This window comes from Muscardinus avellanarius (assembly GCF_963383645.1).
Source record: "Muscardinus avellanarius genome assembly, chromosome: X".
Taxonomy (NCBI): domain Eukaryota; kingdom Metazoa; phylum Chordata; class Mammalia; order Rodentia; family Gliridae; genus Muscardinus; species Muscardinus avellanarius.
In genome coordinates, this window is record NC_137792.1 from 70,546,594 (window position 1) to 70,565,765 (window position 19,172).

At 37.1% G+C, this 19,172-nt stretch overlaps 1 protein-coding gene across 1 annotated transcript; it reads right to left on the bottom strand.

Annotated features, from left to right (window-relative positions):
* Nucleotides 1–1,389: 1,389 nt before the first annotated feature.
* HTATSF1 (HIV-1 Tat specific factor 1) lies at nt 1,390–18,378 on the bottom strand (the record flags this gene model as incomplete). Its single annotated transcript, XM_080719583.1, has 9 exons — nt 1,390–2,637; nt 3,146–3,283; nt 4,058–4,147; nt 9,657–9,752; nt 12,221–12,388; nt 15,399–15,553; nt 16,010–16,057; nt 16,406–16,586; nt 18,193–18,378. The coding sequence occupies 9 exons, from the start codon at nt 18,376–18,378 to the stop codon at nt 1,390–1,392; spliced, it is 2,310 nt and encodes a 769-aa protein (XP_080575709.1).
* Nucleotides 18,379–19,172: the final 794 nt, after the last annotated feature.

The window sequence follows — 19,172 nt, forward strand, 5'->3', positions numbered from 1 at the left end:
ATATTTTTCATTTTCCACCCCAAAATAATGGCAAGTCTTTTAGTAAGCCATGGTTATTATTAATCAAAACACTAGATATATGGTCTTCTTTTAACAGAGTCTGTAAATTCAAAATTAGTTTCAATGTATATAATGAAATGGCCCACTTCTCATGACTGTGAACTTTACAAGGCTGTGTTTCAATCACTATTTACAGAAGATAAATCACTCCTTTCCCTTTTTTAGAAACTCAAATCTTCAATAAATCAGTATTTAAATGATTCTGGCTCAGCTTTGAAAGAAGTTTCTGTATGTAATTTTAACTTTTACTAAGTCATCCCTAGTGAAAATCCTGAAGGTTTTAAGAAACCCTGACATTAATAAAAATTTTGAGAAACTTGGGCTTGAAGTACAGGAATCCTTTGTCTAAATAGGGTAATGATTATACTTGGAGACACTATAATAAAAGAGCACCAATGCAGTTTATTTCAATGCTTCTAGTTTATAAGAATAACTTTACTGCTACTACACCAATATTAAATTTGGAAAGCAGTCGAGACTCACAATTTTATTGGATCTATACAACTTCACATAATGAAACAAAATAAAAAAAAACTAAAATATATATGATGGGTCTCAACTTTAAGGGGATCTATGAACCTCCCTAATCTGTAAAGTTTTGCAGTTGGGTGCATAGATTTTTTTTCTGGAAAGTGACTTCATTACTTTAGTCAACTTCTAAAGGGATACATAGAGGCTGAGAAATGGTACACAGAATAATTCTGGTCTTTGTATTTTTAATGGCTGAAGCTATGGACCACATGTTTACTTTTGAACATCTAAGAGCCAATTTTAGTGGAAAAAAGGTAGAAAACAATGGGTAACTAGCAAGGATTGGGCAAGGGAAAACTCCAAAGTGTTATTTCCTTTATGATTCTAGGAACATGTTTTGGTTTACAATGGAGAAGTGGATACACTAAGTGGTTAATACAAGCTAAAACAAGAAGCCTCCTAAGGGATTTCATATGAATAAATAAAGCAACAGCGGGAATTTAAAATGCAATTTAACTCAGGTATAATTTCTGGTTTCTGAGTATCATCAGCTTATTTTATTTCTGAGTATCACAAACTTCAATCAGAATACTTTTAAAAAATATTATTCTGCATGCATTTAACAAATCTGACAAAAAAGATAAGTATCCAGTTCACTTGCATTATAACTATGAATTTTTAACCAGCCAATTGACATGTACTTAAAAATCAATTAAGTACAGGTAACAATGAAAAAAAAACCTTAAATGCATTAATCTGATGGCATCCTACCACACACGTTTATGTAACACTACTAGTTAGGACCCCAAAGCACAGGCAAATGGAAATGGGAGAATTCTATAAAGCAAGTTTAAGGGATTAAATATCATCATCGTCGTCGTCGTCATCATCATCATCATTATCCTCCTCCTCCTCCTCCTCATCACTACTGAGGACAAAGCTGCTGCCTGTGGATGGTGGCCCATCTTCCTTCACATTTCCCAGAGTAACCCTCTCATTGGAATCATCAAACACCTTCTCATTGGAACCCTCTTCCTCATAAAACTTCTCATTGGAATTGCTGTCTTCGAATACCTTTTCATCTCCATCTTCATTTTCCTTGACGTTGGCATCTTCATCTTCCCTTTCGTCCAAATCTTCAAATAGCTTCTCATCCTCATTATCATCTTCCTCTTTTTCATCAGCATCTTCACACCCTTTTTCATCTGCCTCTTCCTCATCTTTCTCATCAGATTCATCATCAAACACCTTCTCATACATGTCTTCCTCTTCCTCCTTCTCATCTGAATCCTTGTCAAACTCTCGATCAGAGCCTTCCTCGTCTAACTCTCTCTCAGAGCCTTCGTTGAATTCTGATTTGTCAGTGTCATTTTCTTCCAACTCCCTGTCAAGGATGTTTTCTAGAAACTCCTTGTCAGAGCCTTCCTCCTCAAAATCTTTCTCCAGACCATTTTCTTCCATTTCTTTCTCAGAACCCTCTTCAGAGCAGTCTTCATCAGACTCTCTGTCTGAGTCATTCTCTTCTGACTCCTTTTGGGGGCTGTCCTCCCCTTCAGACTCCTTGTCAGGGTAGACATCTTCAGATTCCTTTGCAAGGCCATTCTCTTCATAACTGCTTTGAATTCTGTTCTTTTTGACTTCTCTTTTGGGGCCATTCTCTTTCAACTCCTTTGGAGGACAATTCTCTTCAAGCTTTTTCTCAATGCAGTTCTCTTCACACTCTCTCTTGGGGTGGCTATCTTCTGACACTCTTTTAGGGTAATTCCCTTCAGATTCATTTTCAGGGTAGCCATCTTGGATACCTTCTTCAGGTCTGCTCTCTTTAGCATTTTTCCCAGAAGCATCTTCTTTAACTTCTCCCTCATCCTCTGTCTTTTCAAACTTCTTGTTGATGGGTTCTTCAAATACCACTCCAGCTGCAGCTTCTTGAGCATTCATTTTGGATGTGCTCGGGTGCTCTGAAAAATGCCTTACTCGAGAAGGCCCTGCTCTTTCTGGAGCACAGGCAGAATTAGAACTCTGAAGGCCTCTGTTGGTATCGGGAGTATTGAGGAATGCCTCCCACCCTCGAAGCCTTTCTTCCCTTTCTCTTGTGGTCTCCTCCACCTGTGGATAAATAGAAACTGCCATTAAAATATGTTAGACAAAAAAGAAGCAACAATTTCTTTAAGCAATTCTATTACTGAAAGCATGCTGATTTCATAAGACAGCTTTCTTCTTAGACAATCTAAGCAATTTCCTTAAAAGGCAGTCAATCTTGAAAAAGATCATTTAAATACATATAAACACCACCATACTGCAGAAAAAGCCTCCTCTTAAAAAGATATTTGAGCTCTGTCTGTACACTATAACATAGAAAGGTGGAGAAAAATTTTGGTCTAATACATTCTTTACTTTTCACTATTCTGGGCAAGCCTCAAAATTTCACACTTACACACCAAAAAGCTGAAATATTTTTCTTTCCTGCATCCTTTGAATACAGAGCAGTAGTTATAAGTATGGTTACACTTAACCAATTAAACCAAACCCAAAACTTCATCCTGAAGGACTGCTAACTTGAACATTTGTTGGTAATGAAACAGTCTGTATGCTCTTGAGCAGCTTCAAAATTTACCTGATAATCTGTAGTCCCATCCCACACTTCCGCAGTGATTTGACGGCCACCAAACCACCTTCCATCAAGGGTCTGAATACAATAATCAGCTTCTTCTGGTTCCCTAAAGGACACAGAGGCCACACCATCAGGGTGCCTCTAGAAAAACAAAAGGGAATGAATGGTTAATATTAAAATAAAACACACATTTGGAAAAGCAGTTAAGAAGTTAGTTCTCTCTGATACTTTGAGGTAAAAGACTTTGTGATGTATTTCTTCCCTTTTTTCCCAACCAGTGACATGTGGTCAGCTGCTTCTTTACTTTCACCTTCTCTAGCAAGAACCAAGTACAATGTCCTTGGAAACATTTCTGCTGACAACACTAATGAGAGGCAAGACAGTATAATTGTTAAGAGTGAACTCTGAAGTAAGATTTTTCCTGGGATTAAATTATGGCTCTGTCCATGGAAATGAAACTTGGATGAGGTGCTTCATCTTTAAGTTTCAGTTTCCTCATCTGTAAAATGGGTAGAATCATACCTACCTATCTCTAACGGGTTGTGAGGGCTAAATGAGATAACTAGTAGCTTGTAGCATACTAAAAGTACATGGTGTCCTTGAATGTTCCAAATATGTATAATAATTCCCCAATAGGGAACCATAAAGTCTCATATATATTCTTACACTTTCTTTCAGATTCTCACACAGTCCAAAGGGATGATGAGAGGAAATGAGCAGGGATCCAAATCTATCCAAGCCTTGAGCTGTAAACTATGTTTATCAAATTACTGCTGATAGATGATGACTACTACTAGATGGCAGACATACTACATAAAATACCAATCTAACATTCAGGAGAATAGCAATGTTCAATAATCACTTATTAAATTAGAAGAATGCTTTAGGATTCACTTGGTTAAGCTATGAACTTACATCAAAGAGAAGGAGCTTTTTGATTTGTCCAAACTTTGAACATTCTACTCGAAGGTCTTCTCTGATTTCATTCAGCACCAATGGATCATCCTGAAAGAATAAATGTGATAAAATGAGTATGCCCCTTTCTTTAACTATAATTCCTAAGAATTGGAATTCTTGTTCTGACAAGCCAACAAACTAAAAAATAAAAAGCTGGCTATGTTTGCCTCCAGTCTACAAAATGAAAAGAAAAGAATAAAAATCAAATGAAGTTAGATCACTGCAGGCACTGCTCCTAATATGGGTCTGCTTTAAAATACAGGAAATGGATAAGCATGACAGACTGCAGCTGCAGGGGGAGGAGAGCTACAGTGGCAAAGGAAGGAAAGTGGAGATGGAAATTCTAAACTAACAGAAGTTTTAAAGGCAGAAGTCCTTAGACACATATTGTCTAATTCCTGATAATTCCTATTTGCAGGGGCATCATAATTATACTGATGAAAGAAAGTCCTTTGCTCTATGTTTTAGATAAATCCCTACTTAAAGAAATGTTGTAAATGGAGAGAGATATATCCCTTTCTCATTAGTTAACTGTTCTAAGATGGTTCTTTCCTGCATTCATGATTCTATTTTAATTCACAAGTTTAATATTATAAGAATTCTGGTTTAACTTCTCTCCTGCTACATTACAATAGAACCACATATCACACAAGGTTATTAGGCATACGGTAAAATACAGCCTTGCTGTTGCTTTCTGACAACTACAAGGGTATCAAGAACATTCAAGCACTGTTGTTCTTATAGATCTTCAGTTTAGATAGACTTTTCTCCCTATAACAAAAGGATTTAAGATTCTCAGTGGGAATCTTTCTCTAAGACTCAATGCACAAAAATGGCTAAGAAAAAGCTATTTTATCTACTTGAGTTTTAACTACAAACAAATATAAATGAAGATATTCTATCTATAAATTTACATTGAAGTCTACTTACACTTTCCAGGAAACATCTGGATGCGCTTATCTTTCTCAAGGGATTAATTTTTCTCACTAACTATAGAGGAATCACAATGAACTACTAAAAATAGCTTTTTCTCATCTAAAGTTCTCTAAAAAAAGAAAAAAACAACTGGTAGGCAGTTACTGAAACTAGATTTAAAATAAAAAATATAAAAGCCTACTCATTTGCACAAATCTAAGTTTATAAACCTATAGCAGGTAGACTGATTTCTTCAGATCTGACAAGAATGAAGGGAGATGTCTTGGTAAAGTCATGTGGTAGTTTTTGTTGATGTGTCTAGCCATCTCTTATGGAAATGTGCTTTTAATTAATATACTATTATCAGTACATTGCAATTGTATATCACAATGAGGTACAGAGTAATAGATATATACATGCACACAATACTTGGTGTGTTTCCCTCCACATCCCACACCACTCCCTCCCCTTTCTCATAATGTCATAGAGATTGGTATCGTTCATTTCATATATGTACACAGCATTATTTAAACTGTTATCTTTATTACATCTCTATCCCCCCTTCTCCTTCCCCTAAACCCCTGCATCACTCCATTGGCATCTCTTCCTTTATCTGAAGTCCCTTTTGTTACCCAATATCTCTGTAGCTTCCACATGAGAAAACATAATTATTCACTTTTGTAGACTGACTAATCTCAGCATAATATTCTCAAATTCCACCTATTTTCCTGCAAATGACATAATTTGGCTGAGAAAGGATCATAGGTTCAAAGCTAGCCTCAGCGACTTAGACCCTCAGCAACCTAGTGAGATACTGTTTAAATAAAAAATAAAATAGGGTTGGTGGTGTAGCTTGGAGGTAGAGTGTTTCTGGGTTCAATCCCCAGTACAAAAAAAGAGCTTTAAGAAAACAACTCAATCAAAAATGGGCCAATGAACTGAAAAGACACTTCTCAAAAGAATACAAATGACCAATATATAAAAAATGTTCAACATCATTAGAAGTGAGGGAATTGAAAATCTACACTGAGATTCCATCTCACTCCAGATAGAATGGCAGTCAAGAACACAAATAATAGCCAGGCATGGCGACACACACTTGTAATCCCAGCATTTGGGAGGCTGAGACAGGAGGATCATGGTTCGTGGACAGCCTCAGCTACTTAGTGAGGCCCTTTGCAACTCAGTAAGACCCTGTTTCAAAATAAAGAATAAAAACAGGGCTGAGGGTGTCACTCGGAGATAGAATGCCCCTAGGTTCCATCCCCAGTACTGCAAAAAAAAAGAGAACACAAATAATAATAAATGCTAGTAAGGATATGGGGAAACAGGAAACCCTATTACACAATTAATGGGACTGCAAACTAGTATAGCTGCCATAAAGATCAATGTGAACTGTGTGCCTTGAGAAGGTAGGAACCTTGTTTTATTGAGTTTCGTAGACTCAATATAGCACGGTATTTTTTTTTTTAACACAACCAACCATCAATAAAAACCTCTTCAAAGTATGGGAAACTTTTTCTAACACCTCTCTTTTTTTCACCAAGGGGAATCAAGGTTATATCAAAAGTTCTATACTATAAATATCTATACTATACACTTTTTTTTTTTGGCGGTACTGGGGTTCCTGGAAGCCCTTCTATCTCCGGGCTACACTTCCAGACCTATTTTATATTTTTTATTTGGAAACAAGGTCTCTTAAACCAGCGAGGCTGGCTCCGAACCAGCGCGATCCTCCTGTCTCCGCCTCCCAAGCATAGGGATTACAAGCGTGCGCCACCATGCCCGGCCTCTACACACTTTTAAGTCCATACTCATAGCTATAGTAAATAAAAAACAAAACTGTCCATCCTCTCGCTGACAGGCTCTCATCAATCCAGGTGGACCACTTGAGACTAGACAGGTGCACAAACAAGGAGAGTACTAATAAGGATTTCTTTGCCTGTAAACTTTGATGCCTACCACTGTCAAGACAGTATTCTGCCACTATTTGATGCATAGCATCTAAGAAAAAAAAATATGCCTTCATTTACAAAGATGCTAAAGACAAAAATCTTTTATCCAATGGGTGATTGAAAAGCCTCTTTGGAAGTAACAGAGATTCCATTTAATCATTTCTTCGATTATTTTTATATAAATAAGGGCCAGGACTGGGTGTGTAGTTAGTTCAGTGCTAGAGCACATGCTTATTTTACCTCAGTTCAATTTCAGTGCCATAAAAGTACTGAGGGTCTATTAATATATATTGAGGTTCTACAATTCTATGGATTGGACATACAGTAACAAACAAAGTATATAATGTCTCAGCTCCTGGAACTCACATCTATTGTTTCAGATAATACTAAATGCTGCAAAAAAAAAAAAAAAACCAAAATGGGATAATAAAAAGGGCTGTATGAAGTAAAAATATATTTATACTAAACCAAGAAAGGTTTCTTTTTTCAGATGTGTGTTTTCTTTGAAAGGTTTGTTTTTAAACAATCAGGAATTTATAAGCAGGAAACTTCTATCTTTAGAAAATTTCACTAGAAGGATATAAGGGTTAAGATTGAATAAATGTAGTTTTTGGGGGAAGATAATATTTGCTTAGCTAGGAAAAGCTAAGTAAGACCAGGGTGCCAGTTAAACTCAAATAAGGTATCTCAATGAGAAAGGCAAGAGACAGAAATAAGAAAATATATAAATTAAAACTTCTACTTGCAGAGGGTCCAGATGCTTTGAATTGAGTGTTAATATGGAATGTGTGAATCAAGGATCTCAACTCACAAAAATAATGAATCATAGGAAATTCTGAAGTTGTAGCTAGTAGATTAGGTATCATGATTGTATATATTCATTTCCCTTTAAAGTCCCAACTGGCAAGGACAGCACTTCAAAAAGCAACTATAAATGCTCAGCAACAAGCACAAAATGTACCTAAGTATACTTAACATACTGAACATTTTAACTTAACCTAGCCTACCTTAAACATGCTCAAAACACCTCAGTTGGGCAAAATCTTTTTATATAGTGTTAAATAGCTTACTGAATACTGTCTGATTTACTGAATTGGTCATTTGCCCTCATGATTGCATAGCTGACTGGGAGTCGAAGCTAGCTGCTGCTGCCCAGCATTATGAAAGAGGACAGTATCAAATAATGCTAGCCTAGGACAAGATAAAAATTGAAAACTTGAAGTATGTTTCTACAGAATGCACATTACTATCACACTATCACAGAGTTGAAAATTTTGAAGTCATCTGTAGTATGCATGCATTTATGTGTGTTTTTAAACCATACTTCACTGTTACTGCAAGTCTAAAACATCTCTGTTATATTTAAAGATTCTTCTAGTCTTCTAGTCATAAGAGATATCATGCAACTTTATAAACTAAATGTATTCATCCAATGACTTTAAAAGATGGCCAGACTCCATAGGTGCACAGTATACTCTATCATACCACTATTCAAAGAGATGGAACTCAATTGTCCATCTTGGGGCTCTTTCTACGAGGGCTAACATGATGCTGCCATTTTGACACTAATTTCAAACCATACATAAAAGGAACAAGAATGGGAACTGCTTGTGACTAGAACATTTTTAAACCTGTAGTTTTACATTAAGACTTTTTTCTTCATGTGTAAAGTGCTCTCATTAATTCCAGTGCTCTCATTAATTCTAGACACTATCATTAATGTCAATCCACACCAGCCAACAGATATTAGAGGCAGAATGCAGGACAGGGTGCCTCAATGACAATCAATATTCTTTAAACCTCTTTAGTAGCTGGCCTTTCTTCTCTTCTTTATTCATCTTCATTGGCTGTTCTTGGAATTTTAAATGAACATTACATATCATAATTTCCTTCTAATGGCCACTAAAAAGATTTGTAAAAATGAGGTCCTGAAAATCAATCTCTGCAACTTTAAAACATCAGGAGCTAAATTCCATTAAACTAAGTTTTTTTTTAAAAGATCAAACTTTTGGCAGCAAAGTGAGTTTTCATTTCCAAGTGTGAAACTAGTATTCTTCAACAAGTCAGCCCATACATATCAAATGACACTCAAAATCCACAAACTGTTTCCATCATATTTTTCATATTTCTTAATGATTTCTCATACCAAAGTGCTGTTATTGGGACCACAGTATGAGTATTAAAGAGTTTTACTTAAGAACGGCATGGTGGTGCATGCTTGTAATCCTAGTACTTGGGAGGCTGAGACTGTAGGATCACAGGTTCAAGGACAGCCTCAGCAATAGTGAGACTCTCATCAACCAAACGAGACCATTTCAAAATTTTTTTTTAAAAAGGGCTAGGATTGTATCTCAGAGGTAGAATGCCCCTGGATTCAATCCCCAGTATCCCTCCCCAAAATGTCTTACCTGGGATACAATTAAGAGTGCATGTGGGTATGTGTTTGTATCACACTGAACCTTACTGTGATGTATAATTACAATGTACCAATAAAATGATATTTTAAAACAGAACATTGTGCTAAAGAAAGGGAAACCCAAAAACATGGATTGAGTCTTGGCTCTTTTACTGCATTATCCACTACATGAAAACAGAATGTGATATGACACAGGTAAAACAGGGTGAGCTCTGGGCTCCTTTGAGAGAAAGATATTGATACTTTTATCCATCAGAACCCCATTTGCTACCTCAAAATCCGTAGGGTGAAACATATTTTTGATGATGACAACTCGCTCATGGCGCAACCGTGATGGTCCGGCTCTCCTCTCGGGTCTCCAATCCAACTGCCTAATGCAACAAAATAGTAATAAGAAACCAAATTTTGTTTCAGACTTGTTGGAGAGAAAATGAGTTGCTAATATGTCCTTTTATTGAGCATTTAGAAATGATAATTATTTGGCTCCAGAAAAACCATGTATATTTTAGTCACAGGACTTTCTGAAATAATTATATTACGCAGAGGAAAAAGTAAACCCAGGGCTGGGCATTGTGGTGCACACTTGTAATCCCAGCATTTGGGAGGCAGAGACTTGGAGGTTCATGGTTTGTGGACCATCTCAGCTACTTAGTGAGGCCCTTCGCAACTCAGTGAGACCCTGTTTCAAAAAAAAAAAGACTAAATAGGGCTGGAGGTATAGCTCAAGAGGTACAATGCCCCTGGGTTCCATCCACAGTATTGCAAAAAACAACAAATTAAATAAATAAATAAACCCAGTATCTGAAATCCTCAGCATATATGAGCAACTTGTCTTGTACAAACATTCCAATGACATTCCAAAAGATTGCTAATTATTTACTACTATGACTATCTAGAAAGACATATTGTCCCTCAGTATCCATGGAGGATTTGTTCCAGAACCACCCATGAATATTAAAATCCAGATGCCAAAGGCCCTTACTTATAATAGCACACACACTTTGCACAGAACCTATCCTTCCACAAACTTTACATCATCTCTGAATTATTTATAATATTTAATATGATGTATATGCTATGTATTTGCTATATTGTATTGTTTAGGAAATGATGACAAGAAAAAAAGTCTGTATGTGTTCAGCAAAGACAAGTCTTTTTTCCAAGTAGTTTTGATACACAGTAGTCTGATTTAATACATGTACAACTTGTGGGTATGAAATGTTGATTGTACTTTGAGACCAAATATTGTTTTAAATTCTATTAGTTTTCAGGCATTTTATCATAATAACAAACTGCACTGAAATATATAGTATGGCTGTATTTTTGTTACAAAGTTAAATTTCACTGATGGTGTTCACAAAACCTATTATTTCTTTTGGCTAATCTTATAAAAACACTGAACACTTTTTTTGGTACTGAAGATTGAACTCAGGGGAATTCTACTTGAGCTATACCCCCAGCCCTATTTTATTTTTATTTGGAAACAGGGTCTCACTAAGTTGCAGGAGGACTCATTAAGTTACTGAGACTATCTGAGAACCTGTAATTCTCCTGTCTCAGCCTCCTAAGTAGCATCACAGACATCCACCACCATACCTGGTAAAATGAACACTGTTCAATGATTTTATCATTAATTAAAGCATAAAGTTAGAAGTGTCATAGAATTCATTCTTTTTTTATTTGTTTATGGTAATGGGGGTTGAACCCAGGGGCATTCTACCTCTGAGCTACAGCCCCAGCCCTATTTTATTCATTATTTTGAAACGGGGTCTAAATTGCGCAGGGCCTCCCAAGTTGCTGAGGCTGGCCGTGAATCTGAGATCCTCTTGTCTCTGCCTCCCAAGTACTGGGATTACAAGTGTGTACCACCACGCCCAGCTAAAATTCATTGTAATGAAAATATCTATCATTCTGAATAATTTCTTAAAACTAGTGTATTTTTAAAAGTATATTTAACTGCAATTAATAGAAACTTGACACTTGTATATCTATACACACACGCACTATATACAACTACACAGCAAATGCAATGATAAATCCTATCATTTCTTTTCTTTTGTTTTTTTGGTAGTAGTGCGGGATTGAACTTAGCATTCTACCTCCAAACTATACTCCCAGCCCTATTTTTATTGTTTATTTTTGAAACAGGGTCTCACTAAATTGGGGAGGGCCTGACTAAGTAGCTGAGACCAGTGGTGAACCTGCAACCCTCCTGTCTTAGCCTCCCATGTACTGTGATTACAAGCATGAGCCAGCACATCCAGCTTAAAATCTGTCATTTCTACTACCAAACTTGTATATAAAAATTTAGCTCCTGGTATAGCTTATTTTAATTCACAATGAAAATTATCTGGTTCTGGCACGTAAGTCTAAACTATATTACTTAATTTGATGGTCAACATTTCCCAAAGATATGGATTATCTAAACTCATTTAAGCACTCCCTTATATTCACAATAAACACTGCAGAAAAAGAAAAACATCACTACTGACAAATCAGCCCATTATATAAATGACTAAATATTGCGGATGACCTAATGACATTTTTTTAGATTGAACTCAGGGTTGTTCTAATTCCAAGCTACACCCTCAGCCCTTTTTTTTTTAAAGTCTGAAACAGGGTCTTGCTAGGTTGTTGAGTCTTGCTAAGTTTCTGAGGCTGGTCTCAAACCTGCGATCCTCCTGTCTCAGCCTCCCAAGTACTGGGATTAAAGGTGTGTGCCACCAGGTCAGATTCTGATAACGTTCTTTAAAATAATCTATTAAACACTCACTGACTATTATAAAAAACATCCTTTAGGATATTTATATGGAACTTTTTAAAAAGAAAAAATACAAACTTCTGTTGCAGAGACAGCTTCTTCTTGTAGTCTTTGCATTTCTTTTTCTTCTTTGAAGCATCATATTCCCCCTTCAGCTGAAACTTTGCCACCTCAACATGTAGCTTGTAGCCTCTAATTTCATCTTCATCCAAAAGCTTTAATGCAAGTTCCACTGATTCTCTCTTTTTAATAAAGGTAAAATAAAATATGGCCAGTAAGTTACACAACTAAAATAAAACTTGCAGAATTTTAAAATTTCATTTTATTTTTGTGGTACTGGGGATTGAACCCAGGGCTTCACACATGCTAGGCAAGCACTCTATTTCTAAGCTATCTCCTCATCCCAGAGGAGGTTTTTAAATGACAACTTCCTTTGGGATAAACAGATCTAGAACATAAATCAGGAAATGTGTCCAAGACATAGCTTTCTCTAACCAGCTCTGTGAATTTGAGCAAGTTACTCAAGTTCCCTGAGCCCCGATTTCCCTGTCTGTAGAATGGAATATTAATAACTGTACCTCAGGGCTGATGACAAAATTGAATAAAATAATGCATTAAATAGGTAAGTGTTCAATACATTATAATACTGCCTCATTCTGTCTTTGGTATGCCCGATTTCTCACTTGAAGAATGAGGCAAGAGGATCTGTTTGATTTCTGAGTAGCATTCCAGTTGTAAAATCCTCTACCTTCACCTTAAAAGACAGGATGGCTCAAAGAACTGGGAATAATATAGCCAGCCTTTACAGAAAGAGAAGGGTCATATGTTTTCTCTTATATGCAGAAGCTAGGGAGTGATCAGGATACAAGAGGGACTTTAGATAATAGAGGAGAAATCCCAGCGGAGTGATGGAAAATTAGTGAAGAAAACACTTCCACTGAAGTTATATACATATGTGAAATTATCAGTACCAACCTCAATATCATACATGGGAAGGGGAGGGAATGGGAAAGAAGGGGTAGCACATCAAGTGCTGTGTGCAGGTATGTCCCTATCTGAACTACAGTATGGTTGGTGTCAGACTACAATTCACCAATAACATTACATGTAAAATATGTATAGCCAGCCTTTAATATTTGCTTCACCAACTGAAATGTAAGCTTGTAACACTCTGATAAATAAAGGGTAATTATTTGACAGCTTATACATTAAATGTACTTGTGGATTTGTGGATTCTTGGTCCTACACAACAGGGACAGTTATCAGCTCCACAAAAACAGAATCAAAGATCAGAGAGTCTGAAGAAAATACCAATGGAAAACTAAACTCAGCTGCTGCTCAAATCCAAACAGTATCAAAGATTAGAGACTCTGAGGAAAATACAAATGGACAACTGAAATCAGTTGCTACTCAAATCAAATATAGATCCTGGAGCAATTAACTATATTTTTCTGGAACCCAATTTACTGATTTGACATCCTTGTACCTTTATGGGCCCTAAACCATACATACATATATACATACATACATATACATATATATGTATGTATGTATATGTATATATATATGTGTGTGTGTGTGTGTGTGTGTGTGTATTATTTTTTCTTAAAACCTTCCTTCCTTCCTTTTTTTTACAGTACTAGGGACTGATCTCAGGGACCTTCTAATTCTCAGCTACACACCCAGGCCTATTTTATGTTTTGTTTTGAAACAAGGTCTAATTTACCACGCACTGGCCTTGAAATACAATTCTCCTGTTTGAGGCTTCCAAGTATTGGGATTATAGGTATGTGCCACTATGGCTCTTTTCTTTAAATTATTTAAAAGCTAATCAAACCCCCAAAGAATAAGTTCGGAGTTTTAGTAATCCCTGAAGAGCTAGTAAAACTCTTATTTCCTTATATTTGAACATTATTAAAATACCATCCCCAAATGGCCATGCTTGGGTCCTATACTCGTCATATTGAATAACTGGGTTAAAAACTTACCTACCAAAAAGCTGTCAGCTTAATCTCACCCTCTTCTGATCCCAATGGAATATTATACACCCACAACACACTTGTGGTACTTATGCTGTTATTTTATTATTTTGATTTTACTTTGTAATCATTTTCATGTTCTATGCCAAATATACATATCATCACCATGCCCATTTCTTTTCTACCCAGCAATAAATAATGCATAATACCCATCCCTAAGGTGGCAGATGTTCCGGAAATGATAGATGCTTTTGGCACTGAGATTTCCCCACACAATTTATGGTCCCAAGGCTACGAAGTTCTATATATTTCTGTTATTATTCTCTCTTCTGATTCAAAAAGCATTTTAAAGCAGTAAGCATAACCTATCATCTTCTTTATGTAGGTCTAATTCAAGGGTTAGAAAAGTTCTTTTGTAAAAGGGCAATTAGTAAATAGTTTAGTCTGTATGGGCTACAAGGTCTATGTTAAAATTGCACAACTCTGAAGAAACACAAAAGTAGCCATAGACAAATGCATAAATGAATGAAAGTGGCTGTGCTATAACTTTATTCACAAAAACATTGGTCTAATTTACTGCAATGGGCAAATTAAATGTCACTGGCTTTTATTTTTCTCCCTGGATTTCTGTAATGTTTTCTCAACTACATGCATGGATAAACATATCTTTACAGTAAGAATTTTTGAAGACAAAAGAAGCATCCCAGCCACGCATGGTGGAGAATTCCAGCAATCCCAGTATGTGGGAGGCTAAGACAGGAGAATTCCAAGTTTGGGGTTGGCTTCAGCAACTTAATGATGCCCTCAGCAACTTAGTGAGACCTTGTCTCAATATAAAAAAAAAAATTAAAAATGGCTAGAGGGTATAGTTCAGAGGTAGAATGCCCCTGGGTTCAATTTCGAGTACAAAGAAAAAGAAGGAGAAGCAGTACAGTCACATTATGTACATAATACTTTCAGCTGAAAACATATTTTGTTAAAATAAGTGAAGAACCTTACCAATGTTCTACAAATGGATACCATCTGAATTTCAGTTTTCTCTATATCTTGTTTTGAACAGTTTTCGGTTTAGGTTATTACAAGATTACATCCCTGGTTCCTGAGTTAAAAATGGAGATATGAAGGTTGGGCAGAGTGGCACATGCCTATTTTTCCACCTACTTAGAAGGATAAAGCAGGAGGATCACTTTAGCCCACGAGTTCAAGACCATCCTCGACCACAATCTCCAAAAAAAATAGAAATATTAGAAATTTATTTGACCATATAACTAACCTTCAAATAACAGCAAAGCCCATCTCCTTTAAGATTCCCTTGATTATCTTTGTAAAGTTTGACCTTAAATTCTTCTGTTTGAGGGTCTCTCATAATAATGCCAAACTTGGACATGAGCTGTATAAATTCATCCACTGTAATGTCTGGAGGCAAACCTGTAAGAGCAGAAAAAAATTTAAAAATACATATATAAAAGCAAGAGTAACATAGCAGTCTACCAATTAGAAAATCACAACTTAGGTGAGTATAAAGCAAATTTATTAAATGAATGAGAAAAAAACCCAACTCACATCAATAGAACTAAGGACTAGTGACATTTTATATATTCAAATATATATTACAATTATGCTTTGCTCAGGTCTCACTGAATCTGAAGGAGCAAAATGCAGTAAGTTTACTAAGGCAGGGAAAAATAATAGTGTACAAAGTTATATGAACTTAATTTTTCTTAGTTCCATAATAAACAAATTCCTCACTAATGTAAGCGGCTGAAAAATGATACAACAATAAAATATGAATATTAGAGAAACGGAAAAATAAAACCCACTTTGAGAAAAATCTCAACATCAAATATTTCTCAACCCTAAATTTGTTTATAAAGGTTTACATACCAGACACATATACATTTGTATTTCTGTCCTCTTCAACATGAAACCATCCTAAAAATCAAGATGAAATAAATAAATGGAATACAAGAAAAGAGTCACAAGAAATCTTGACAATGTGGCAGTCTCTTGAAACTTTCAGGAACTTTCTCTTACTTTCAAAGATTAAGACAAACTAACTCAAATCACTAACTTTCAAAGCACTTGAACTTTTTAATAGATTACTTTTAGAACCCTGTCTGGAGAAAAAAATGGCCAGTTTATCTTGATTCTTTATGATTCTAACAATCTTAAATTCCTCTTTTTATTTCTTCACAGTTATTTTAATTCTTCAAAAAGTAACTGTCCATTCACACATTTTTAATTTTCTTTGTTCATATTTTCCAATTTAGGATTACTTGCCTGAATCAGTCTTTCTTTTCTCTCCCCTCTTTCTGAGTTCAGCAGGTTCAGGGCTTTTGCTTTTGGGGGGGTTCTCTGCAATCCTGGTATTGGCACCTTGGATGTTTGCAGTAGAACTAGATGCACCATCATTAGAGAAGCCATAATTAGCCTGATATGTAGCAATGAAATCTTCAGTGATCTAAACAAGAAAGTCAGCATACACACAAAAAAATCTCAGTTATTTCCATCTACTAAAAAGTTTAAATTGTGTTATATTGCAGCTTCATCTTTTATACAAATTAAAATAAAAGTATTTCTGCAGATAACAGTTGTAGTGATGTAAATGTAAAGAATAGTTACCTTATAGAAAAGCCATATTAAATGATATAAAGGTAAGACACAGGTCCTTAGATTGACAATAAAAAGTCTAAGCATAATAGCATTTAAAGTGATTCTGGTTCCTTTTCTAGCTATTTCATTTATAAATTACTTTTCTACTTGATTAATGCTACAAGTATATAAAACAAAGGAAGCACCAGATAACAATAAAAGAAATAAAAAAGTCAACTAATAACCTAACCACAAAATCCAGACTTATATATTTGTATGTGGACAGCACACAGTATGGACCTGGTATACAAAGAATAGAGCTAACAATAATTCAATCAATAATTAAATCACATCAATATTTATTTAGTGTCAAAACAAATTAAGGACAAGTCAAATCATATATGCCTTCTTGGCTTCTGGAGGAAAAGTACAACTGTACACTAACAAAACTGTAGTAATCTTACTCTACAAATTTATAGTACACACACAGAAATGGGGGAAAATTTGAACTCAAAGTTTGAAGAAATATGGGCTTTAATAACAAAGAAAGATAGTTACAAATTCATCCCTTCTCAAACTATTGTTATAAGTACTTGAAGCCAAATATGCACTCATGTTCACATTATCAGCAAAGCAGCAAAATAGTAACTGTTGACAATCTGGAGATATTGGAATATATACAAAAAGAAGACTGAAGCAAAAAGTTGAAATAAAAAAGATAAAACAAAAGTCCACTGAAATAAGAAAAAACCTTAAATAACATTCCAATCATATAATGGAGACAATGTTTTGCATTATTGGCTTGCAAGTCATTTACTGTACTGTTAGTATCCTTTGCTCCCGATGCTTATATGAGGCTTAGATTAGCAGGGTTCTTTACCAAAAAGTTTATAGGGTCAAGTTTAACACTAGTTATTTTACTTCCAAGCTGCAATAAACATTTAACAATTTACAAGTACTTAAATGTGCACAAATCTGTTTCGTCCACTTTCTGTGTATCTCTAGTAATATTTCTGTGCCCAGGGACAAAATTTAGTAGGCAAGTAAAGCAAGATGCAAAGAAAGTTTAATCAATAAAGATATATAAATGACTACTTTTTTAAGAAAAATCAAGCTGTGCATAGTACAGGAGCTAAACATCTCAATTCCTGGGATAAGTAAACGGTTTCTAAATCTCGTGTTTTTCCTCTTTGCAATAAAAAGTAGTCATCGATTCAATAAACAACTGTGACCTTCAGATAAAATTAATAAGGCATAAAAAAGAAATTTAAGACATCACCCTAAAGATTTACATTCTCCACACATAGGATCAGGATCGTAAAAGACACAACAAAAAGACGCGTCACTGTACATTGGTGGGGGGGGGGCGTGGAGGCGGTTGGGACCAAGGACCTCAGCAATGTAAATGTAAAAGGAGTGCTTGCAAGGCTGGCCAGGCGGCCCACTCCGCAGTGACGCGCGTGCCAAGGTCTTACCTTTGGGAACCAAGCCTTTTTGTCTAGGTCCCATTCGTAGGGGGTATCAGTCGGCTGCTGCCCTAAAGAATCGGTTTCTCCACTGGGATCGGTCTGGGTGTCATCTTCCTTGATGTCTCCATACAATTCTTGCATTCGCAACTGCTCATCAAACTCGTCGTTCCCATCCAAGTTGTTGCCGCTCATGTTTCTGACCTAGCCCACCCGCAGGGATCAGATCTGACTAGGCCGAGAAGACGCTGGAAGAGTGCAGAGAAAGAAGCCGGGCGTGCTCTGTTTGCGCCCCGCTGCCCCCCGGCCCGCCTCCCCGCGGCGCCCCAGCAGTCCCCGGGAAGTCGGGGCCACTCCGCCACAGCACCGCCCCTGGTTCCGCCCCCTGCCGCACGCACGCGTACGGCGCACTTCTGAGCCGGCCTCCGCCGCCACCTACCTATTTCAGTTTGCCAGGCCTTCGAACTGCCGCTGGGTCTAGGGAGCAACGAGAGCGCGCAGGCGCGCCGCCGCCGCCGCCTCTGCCGCCGACCGGCGGTGAGGCGATAGGGGCTCTCTCTGCAACACCAGAAAAAGATTTGAAAACGAAGCCCCCTCTCAGACTGACGCAGTCGCCATTGCGGCCGCGTCGCAACGTCTTCGGTCGTCCCGACACGCCCACAATGGCGTCAAAAGGCGCCGACGCTGGCGGCTAGGGAACTGGGGGCGGGGCGCCAGGCGGCGCGCTGTTGTCACGTGTCCACTCTCACCCGCGCCTACTCCCGTACGGAAAGCGGCCTGCTGGGACCCACAACCCCCCTAGGGGCTTAGACACGGCGGACTCCCCTGCGGGCTGGACTGGGCTTGGCCCTGGCAGTAGCCAAAGGAAGGTGTGGGAAAATTCCCACGCAGAGGGCGCTGGGCAGGTGTCGCGGCGGCCTCCATCTTTGAAAAGTGGGTGGGGCGGGTCAGAGGAGTTTCTTAGGCTCTGAGAAAACGCCCCGCCTCCT